The sequence below is a fragment of the Vigna radiata genome, chromosome 4 (genome assembly GCF_000741045.1).
Source record: "Vigna radiata var. radiata cultivar VC1973A chromosome 4, Vradiata_ver6, whole genome shotgun sequence".
NCBI lineage: Eukaryota > Viridiplantae > Streptophyta > Magnoliopsida > Fabales > Fabaceae > Vigna > Vigna radiata.
The window spans coordinates 9,683,744-9,693,583 of record NC_028354.1 but is presented as its reverse complement, the minus strand read 5'-3'; the positions used below and the strand labels follow the sequence as shown (position 1 = coordinate 9,693,583).

Sequence of the window (9,840 nt, the reverse complement as noted above, 5' to 3'; positions counted from 1 at the left end):
ATATATATATATATATATACATATACATATAAATATATACATATATATATATATATATATATATAAATACATATATATATTTGTGGAAAAAAGTTCTACAAACCCGCATATGTTTAAACCTTTCCCTTGGCTAGAGTTTTCTCCCCGACTACACTCCCTCGATCCCCCTCAAATATAGTCTTCCAAGACTATTGTACTCATGGGCCTTCTAGTTCGATTGCCTCCAAACCAAATACTACAACTTAAAAGACAGGAAAAAAACTTCTTTAATGGTTAGAAAATAAACAATGGTTGAAAAAAATATATAATTTCTGGGTAAAATATAATTTATGTGAAATAAATAAAAGATCTTTGTTTCCTTTGTCAAATTCATGATATTAATTAAGAAAAGATGTTAAAAAATTACCTGTTTCCCCACTTTGCGTGAAGCTCCATGATCAAAAGTTGTTCCTCGGGTGTAATATTCCCTCTTCTAACATCAGGACGGAGATAGTTTAGCCACCTAAGTCGGCAACTCTTTCCAGTACGTTTAAGACCTGTTATATCATGCATAATCATGAATCATTTTCTCCCACCCTGGGTTTAAGTATGAAAGAAAAAATAATAGAAGAAAAAAAATATAAAAATATAATACTGAAAGAATAATAAAAGTTGAAGAACAAAAAATATGCTTACCAGCAGCTTTGGCCAAAGAGTTCCAAACACCTTCCCCATGGTTCGAAATATAGTTGATCAAGATCAAATCTTCTTCCATTGTCCATGGCCCTTTTCTCACTTCAGGATCTTGAGACGTATTGCACTGTTTTTTATCCATTTTTTTTTTGTTTGTGATAGAGAGAAAGATGGGGTGGGGAAGAGGGAGAAAGAGAAATACCGATAACTTAATAATGGGGGTTGGAGTGTTTAAATAGAGGCAAGAATAAATAATGTGTTAATTTTAATGAAATTTTCTATTAGGGTTAACTAGATTTTACGTACCTAACTGTGTTTATCATGTTAACACATGCATGCATGACTATGTTTTTGGTTTCCTTTGGCAAAACTAAAGCTTAATAGAATAGTGTCACTACGTACTCTTAAGTCACGCACATGCACTAGATCATATCAGGTGTCTATACGCATTTTTTTTACCAAAACACGAGAGGATTGTAGATATTTCATACATATGTTTAGCCCTGTTCTATTAAATAATTAGTGCAGTTTAGGAATTATAATACAAAGAAAATAACATAATACACTTGAAAAGTTTCATGTTATCTGTCACCATGGTTACATCATTCCATGCGAACAAAAAGTTGCCCCCCCTAGCTCATTTTAAAATATTTTTCTTCAAAACTTTAGCCCTGAAAGTAGATTATGTTAAAGCGGAATCCAATACCATGCAAACCATGAAAATAATGAGTTTTTGGAATTGTGGTTTATATTATAACCCTAAAATCTGACCAACCACACTTCATCTCTACACTACATATTTGAAAAGTACAATACGGTATCGATGTGTTTACCCATGAGTATTTAAAGTAGAAAAGTTTATTTCAGATTGTTCAAATTCACCTATTGAACAAAAGTAAAGTTGCCAACTCTACAAATTTAAAGACGTTGTTTATAAAGACCATTATATATTCACCACAATTTCATATACCACAAATTTTTGCATTCTTAAACAAATTGCAGTATAGTTTCTCCCTTTGAATTAATTTATAATACTTTCCATCAAATAAAGATATATACACGTGTATATCTCTCAGATATTAACAAATAAAATTTGAAGTTTTTTATTTCGTTCTTTAATTCTTTTGAACCTGTCTGGTTTTTAGTATCCTGGTTGTTATACCTTAAATTAACATTAAGATCCAACTTATGTTTTAAACTATTCTTCATTGGAGTTGCTTATATATCAAGGATGATAGCCATGAGAATAGAAAATTAATAGTTAAATTGAGGTGAAATTGAATTTCATTTTTATCTCAAACTTTAATAATAAATAAATATAGTTATCTTAAATGTATTAATTTATTAAATGAGGTTTCAGGTTAAAATTTAAGTTTTTTACATTATTTCATGCATTGCAGCACAAATGTCAGTTTTAAATGTCATTTAATAGGTAAATAAAATTAATGTTATTGAATTAAGAGAATTATATTTAGTCAGTTTTAAAGTTGGACAAAGTTGAATTTTTGTTTCCAAATTTAGAAAGTACAAAGATATTATTTAAATCTAAAATTAAATACCTATTAGTAGATAGTTCACACCATAGCCCTAGGCCCCTTGGCCGAATTATCTTCAATATAATTAAAAGTTCGTTATATATATCATCACCTACTTGAACAAAACATTTATTTTAAGAAGTTTAGTGAAATATTTGGATGATTTTTTTCATAAAAACTTTCACATTAAAAGAGTAAGAAAGTAAAATGAACTCTTGGTAAGCCAAAGTTAGTTTGGGAAAAAATCGAAATAAAGATGTTAATAAATGGAACTTATATATTAATGTCATCCTTTGGAATAATTTCATGACAAATTTAATGGTTTTTTCTTATCCTGCTGATGGTCTAATTGAAAATGAAGAGGCATGTTGTATGTTTTAACTGTAAGAATAATATATATATATATATATATATATATATATATATATATATATATATATATATATATATATATAAGTGTGTGCATGTGCGTGTACGTGTGTATGTGTGTGTGCGTGTGTATGTACGATATGCGGTTGCAACAAGAGACCACCAATAAAAAGTAGATATGATGGATATTGTTATTTGTTGTGGTTAATTGTTTAATACCCTGTGAATTTGATATGAGACTATGAGTGATTAAATTGATTTTGTTGATTCAAAAATGTATCAAAATTGCTCTGATATGATATTTGTAAAATTTTCTGATACATTCTCTGAACATAATTGCTTGATACATACTCTGACATATCTTTGGTATGCATCTGTGACTTGATATTTGAATATGCATAATGATAAGGGGAATACTGTATGTTATTGTATGATGGTTCACATGTTATAAAGGGGGAGAAAAAAATAAAATCATGTGAATATTATTGACAAGGGGAGCATCAAAATAATTCTGTAATACTAATTGATGCATCTCTATTTACTTCATTATCTCTGTTTCAATTATAGTGTAAAACATGCCTTTTTTGCTAATGCCCAAAGGGGGAGATGTATTTGAAGTAATTGAACTGTGTTATTGAGATAATTGAAAATGTGTTTGATTGTGGACTGTACAACATGATTTTATTAATCATGGTTGTGCATAATCTAAAACGGGAGAGATTATTGATAAGGGTAGCATAGTGTTGGCGAAACCCACTCTCTAATGTTTGTTTTTTTATGACAAAACATTGTTAATGAAAACACATGTGTATGTACTGTGTACTGTGTTATATATTTTATGCTTACTGTGAAATTTGCATATGCATATTTGTGGACATATTGTGTTAATTGATGCATACGACTATGTTTGAAAAGTGATCATATTTGTGTATGCATAATAAATGTTCTGAAAATGGAAAAACCACAAGCACAAAAACATATATGTATGACTTAATCGATTATAATGTGGTGATAATCAATTAAGGTCATCAGATAGCTTGAGTTTTTAAACTATGGAAGAGAAGAAAAATATGGAGTGGAAGATGGAGAACTATAAGAAGCCCTCGTGCAAATAAGGAAGAAATGTGAGAGAGGGAGATATATAATGAGACTGGCACACAGACAGAGAGGAAAATGGGTGAGAAAATTCTTGTTCATTTTATCGATAAATTCCAACAAAAAAATTCGTCGGTAAGTTAACATTTTACTAATGGATTTATCGACGGAAAAATCCATCGGTAAATGAAAAAATAGGTGAGAAAAATTTCATTCATGTTATCGTCGAATTTTTTTATGGGTAATGCATGTCTTATTTACTGATGGATTTACCGACAAACTTTTTCATCGGTAACTACAATATGCATTAATGATGAATTTTTTCTTTCGCAAGTGCAAAATGCATTACCAATGAAATAAACCGTCAGTAAAATCCGTCGATAATGATTTCGTAGGTAAAATACGTCAGTAAAAAAAAATTTTAAATTTCGTCGGTAAAATCTATCGGTAAGTGAAATTTACCGACGAGAATATATCTGTCGGTACATATCTGTCGATAATTTCAAGATTCTTTGTAGTGGCACTTGAAAAGTGTATTCTGATCCGGGATTATTTTTTGTACACAGGAAGTCTAATCGGTTATAAGACTCTTAGAATAAACATTTATAGGCATAAATGTTGAAATAATCGATTATGCATGTGTAATAATCTGTTAAAACAAAGATGTTGAGATTATTGATAAGGGAAGCACTGGTTTAGTTGAACCTTAATCTCACAGTGCTCTGGTTTTTTATGATGACAACACATTATTAATAACACATGTATTGTTATGTGTTACATGTTCCATTCTTTATTGTGAATGATATCTTAATGAACATGTTTGTGTTGTTTCTGATATATGTATGCATATTCACTTATTTGATACTTGATACATCTTTTGTGATTGCATGACATATGTTTGAGAAAAGAAAACCACATGCACTTTGATGAACTTATATTGTGAGACAAAACTGCAAGTTTTAAGTCGACTTCATTATGAAGTAAGTCGATTAAAACTTGTGACTTTGCACAGATTTTAAAAAGCAATGTTGTGTGCGATTTTGCATTGAAAAGATTTTCAAACTGAATTGAAGTGTCTAAGTCGACTACATGTGCAGTGAATTCGACTTAGTTAGTTATTTGATTTGAAATTCTATTAATGCTTGTGTGTTGTAACAACTATATTTCAACTCTATGCTAAAGCATTAAATGAAAGTCAACTGAATTAAATGCGAAATCAATTTGGTTGTTATGACTGCTGCTAATTGATTTAATTGTTATAACTGTCTGATGACATTCGACTTCATTAGTAGCAAAGTCGACTACATAAAGTGTCTGGTTTATAGAAAACTATAAATAGACGTGACTCTGCTGATCACAATACGACTTTGGATATTCTAACATTTTCATTTGATTTTCAGATTGTGATCTCTGAGTAAAGGCTCCAAGAACTCATCAAGAAGACGGAGGAGATATTTCTTGGAAGAATTTCTTAAGGTGAAATTGTATTGCGCATATTATTTGATCAAGATTTGCAAAGTTGGTGTCATCATACTTATCAAGTTTTCTATCAATCTTTGGAAAGATTGTTGTTGTCCTGTTGGGATTACAGGAGGTGGACTTATGGAGTTCTGACACTTTGAGGATTGTCCAAAGTGGGTTGAAGATTGTAGAAGAGAGGATATCTTGCTGCATATCTTTGTGTTGATTGCCTATACTTTTAGTTAAAGGGTTAGAGAGATTGTCTATATTTTTTACGTGGAGGTCTCTATAGAAATCTTGTTGTAAAAACCTTGACTAATATAGTGCATTGGCTTCCTAGAAGGACACTGGATGTAGGCATTGAGGCTGAACTAGTATAAAAACTCTGTGTTTGCTTTCTCTTTCCCTACACTTTTACATTAAGTTGACTTTACAGTTTACATAGTCAACTTTATATTTCTGTTGAGCTTAAAATTTTTATTCCTTGCGATTCAAGAAACTTTGTAAAGGTTTATACTTTGCGAAAAAGATTTTAAAAGACTTTGATTTTTAAACCTCACCAACTCACCCCCCTCTTGGTGTTGAAACTAAGCCATCCTGTTTCCAACAATTGGCACCAAAGCTGGTTTTCATAAGATATTTGAAAAACTAGTCGACTTTTGTTTTCTTTGAATCGGCTATAGACAATCTCTCTAACCCTCCACGTAAAGTATATAGACAATGGCTTCTTATTTTCACCTGCAAGATATCCTCTTTTAGAGAGATTATCTTTTGTGTTGATTGCCTATACTTCTAGTTAAAGGGTTTTCATAAGATAATGGCTTCTAGTTTTCAAACCTTTTGGTGAAGGTGCATCTACAAACAGACCACCTCTCTTTGCGGGTGAAAATTATCCTTTTTGGAAAATTAGAATGCAAATCTTTCTTAAATCCGTGGATAGAGGAATTTGAGATGCAACTTTGAATGGTCGTTTTGAGTCAACTCATATTGTTGATAAAAAAAATATTTTGAAAAACCTTTCTGAGTGGTCTCAAGAAGAGAATAGGAAAGCACAATATGAAGTCCAAGCTAGAAATATCATTGCCTCTACACTAACTATTGATGAATTTTTCAGGATATCTCAATGTAAATCTGCCAAGGAAATGTGGGATGTCTTGGAAGTTACTCATGAGGGCACTGATGAAGTCAAGAGAGCAAGAAAGAATTTGTTGATTCAAGAGTATGAGCTTTTCAGGATGAAGACTGGTGAAACAATCTATGAAGTCCATAAAAGGTTCACTCATATAGTCAACCACCTTATGGCTCTTGGCAAATTTTTTGACAAAGAAGAGATCAATATCAAGATACTGAAAAGTCTGAACAGAAGCTGGCATGAGCATGAACAACAATCTCTGAGTCCAAAGATCTGACCAGCATGAACATGGCTACACTATTTGGAAAATTAAGAGAGCATGAGCTAGAACTTGGAAGATTAAAGGATGAAGAAGAGATTGAAGAGAAAAAGTCCATTGCATTGAAAGCAACAAGCAAGAAAGCCTCAAAGTCAGAGGATAATTCAGATTCTGAGATGGACAACAATGAATCGATGACCATGGTGGTAGAAAAGTTTAATCGACTTATGAAAAAAAAATAGTTGATAAGGGTTGAAATACCATTATTTTTATACTTAATTTTAATATTTAATGCACCCTTCTTGACTTAGAAACTTGCTTGGACTTATGATTTTGCTTAAGTTAGAGAATAAGAGAGTCAAAGGTGGCATTCTCAGTTTTAGGCTTGGTTTTCCTTGTTTTGACAAGAATAAACATGAATTGGATGAAGGAAGTTGAAGTAGCAAGGAGTTGAACTCAAAAGAAGTGGAAGAAAGGCACAAAAGAAGAACCGCAACCACCACTCAGCGCCAAATTCACCACTGAGCGCTGGTCTTGATGATGAATCCATTGGACGACGCTTAAGCGCCAACGCTGAGGGGAAAATCCAAGTGTCGCAGCCATGCTGAGCGACACTTTTACCGCTGAGCGCTAGCCTCTTCAGAGAGTTCATTACCAGGCACCTCGGCGTCAATGCAGAGCGATATTATGAGTGTCGCGCCTACCACTAAGTGGAAAAACTAGCGCTGAACGTCATTTGCGTGGGCCTGGGCCAGTTTCTCCTAATTTTTATGAACTATATATTAATTTGCACGACCGAAAGAAGGTATCTTTTGGTAGAAAGAGACGCAGAAATACTTTTTTCACCCCTTAGAGGCGGATTTGGATGTGGGAGCTCCAATTTACAAATTCTAGGCTTTTATCTTTCATTCTTTTCATTCTTTTTATCTAGTTTCACCATGTCTATGGTGAACTAAACTTCCATTCTTGTTGGGGAAACAATGTAATCTTTTGAAACTCTCATGTATTGAATTGATTCTTAATCTATATGCTTTACTGCATTATTTGTTAGAGTTTTTCCTCTATATTCTATGAATGCTATGTTTAACTCACTCAATTGCATGATCATTGATTTTGTCGATATGGACACATACTGGGAAATCTAGACATGGGAAAATTCTCTCGGGAGCAATACTACCTAGACATAGGGATAGGAGGACCGATTGCCTTTAAGCTTTTGTGCGAATGTAATGCATGATCAATTGCTAGGGAGACAAGACAATTGAAGAAGTATCTAGATGAGGAAACAATTGAAGAGTAGGGTAATTGTGGTGCCATATTACAGAAGATGCTTCCTCTCAAATTCAAAGATCTAGGGAGTTTCACCATCCCTTGCACCATTAGGAATTATGATATAGGGAAGGCTCTAGTTGACTTTGGAGCTAATATCAATCTTTTGCCCTTATCTATGCTTGAGAAGATTGGTGGTCTGGAGGTCAAACCTACAAAAGCAGTCTTGCAAATGGTAGACAGGTCCATCAAGCATCCATATGGTCTGATAAAAGATGTGGTGGTGAAAATTGATAAACTCAAATTTCTAGTGGACTTTGTAGGGATGGAGATGGAGGAAAATGAACAGATACTAATCATTCTTGGATGACCATTCATGAAGACAACCAAGGTTGTCATTCATGTAGATGATGGATTGCTAACATTGAAGGATCAAGAAAGAGAGGTAACTTTTAATGTCTTTGAAGATGGACAGCCAATTCAAGAGAAACATACTAGTCTTAAAACATCAGATGAAGTTTTATCATTGAATAGTCTACCAGATAAAGCTGTCAAGTCGGTCAAGAAGAGGATTAATTGTTTCTCTACAAAAGAGGAAGAAGAGGATGAAGAGAAGGAAGAAAAATTGGTTCACCAACACCCTGATGTGAAGAGTAATGAACCCAAACCCGGCACACTAGTGAAATTCAAAAACAGGTTATGAGTTGTCAAGAATATTAAAGAAAAAGGGATTCTTGAGATTGAAGCTCCTTATTCTAGGAGAGTGAAGTTGGTGGCCAGGAAATTACTAAGATTTTATTGGTGTTATGAAGGAAGGAAAAGCATCAACACTAAAGATCTAGATTGAGCTTATTGGGTCAAGCTAGTGACGTTAAAGAAGCGCTATCTAGGAGACAGTCCAATTTTCTAAACCTATCTTTTTAAGTTATGTTTTATTTGCTTCTGTTTTTAGAATAGGTGTTGATGTACTTGGTTTAAAACTTATATCTGATGCAATGGGTTGACGATGATTTGATGAGTGTGCTTGATGATGCTTTTATATTGATTGATGTTTAGATGATATATGAAATGCTATATACAGGTGGTTGTTCACAGTTTGTGTGAACAAGATCCATGATGGCATGATTGTGATTGTGATACTGGGCAAGATGTGTATCTATGTTTTGGAACTTGAAATTAGCATATGTGAGGTTTTGGACTCTAGAGTTTTTGTTGAACGATTTGCTATTACTTTGAAAAGCATGAATGACTTCGTCCAGGTTTCTATGATTGAATCATTTGCTTGCTTGTGTCACATGATCAAGGATATTTTTTATGATCCCTTTCTTAGCCAATGTATGATTTTAGCCCAAATGAAAGAGATCACAAAGTGTTCTACCCTTTTGAACCTTGAGCCTTTTACATGATATGAAAACCCTTTTAGAAAATCTTTACCTTGAGTTAAGCTGAGAATATTCGTATGGTATTGATTAAGGTTCAAGTTTGGGGTTATTGGGAAAGTTGAAAAAGAAAGAAAAGCATTGAGCTAAGTGTTGAGCAAGCATGAAAAAGAAAGAAAAAGAAAATAGAATGCAAAGAAAGAAAGGCTCAATGCAAAAAGGGGAAAGTTGGGAATGAGTGAGATTGGTTGTTTAAAGAGAATTTGTACTTGAACGAATGACTCTCTTAACTCAAGGGTTTTGTGATCGAGAAAAACCAATGTTCTTCTTAGCCCAACCACGTTACAAGCCATGGAAAGTCCTTGTGATGATAACTTGCTTGTGAGTATGATTGATTGTGGTTAAATGAAAGGCAAAGTTACTTTGTGTGACATTGTGATAGTAAAGAGAATGAGTCACCTCAATATACACCTATGTGCTTAAGTGAAACACTTTCCTTGGTGAGGAGTAGCTCCAATTATACGTGATTGCATTTGTGCTTGGTTGATTGGTCATTCATGATAAAGCATTTGTTGAGAAGATTATGATTATGTGAACACCATACTAAGCTTAATTGAAGTAATTCATTTGTACATTTTGATTGATATTTTTATGATGAGCTGAGAGTGA

General features: G+C 33.0%; 2 protein-coding genes across 2 annotated transcripts in view; one reads left to right on the top strand and one right to left on the bottom strand.

Moving 5' to 3' along the window:
* The window catches only part of LOC106759095 (myb-related protein 305-like), a 3,508-nt gene extending 2,648 nt beyond the window's left edge, over positions 1–860 (bottom strand). The window contains exons 1-2 of the mRNA XM_014642104.2: positions 676–860; positions 407–536 (exon numbers count right to left, since the gene is read on the bottom strand). Of these exons, the coding sequence (XP_014497590.1) occupies positions 407–536; positions 676–814 (269 nt within the window). The 5' untranslated portion in view covers positions 815–860. The remainder of the gene's footprint in view (positions 1–406; positions 537–675) is intronic.
* Positions 861–6,552: 5,692 nt separating this feature from the next.
* Positions 6,553–8,162, top strand: LOC106758331. The gene is made up of 2 exons (XM_014641264.1): positions 6,553–6,726; positions 7,848–8,162. The coding sequence occupies exons 1-2, from the start codon at positions 6,553–6,555 to the stop codon at positions 8,160–8,162; spliced, it is 489 nt and encodes a 162-aa protein (XP_014496750.1).
* Positions 8,163–9,840: the final 1,678 nt, after the last annotated feature.

Coding starts and splice junctions, on each gene's coding strand:
- LOC106758331 (XM_014641264.1), top strand. CDS start 6,553: ATGGCTACACTATTTGGAAAATTAAGAGAGCATGAGCTAGAACTTGGA. Junction 6,727..7,847: donor ACAATGAATCGATGACCATG/GTGGTAGAAAAG, acceptor GCCATATTACAG/AAGATGCTTCCTCTCAAATT.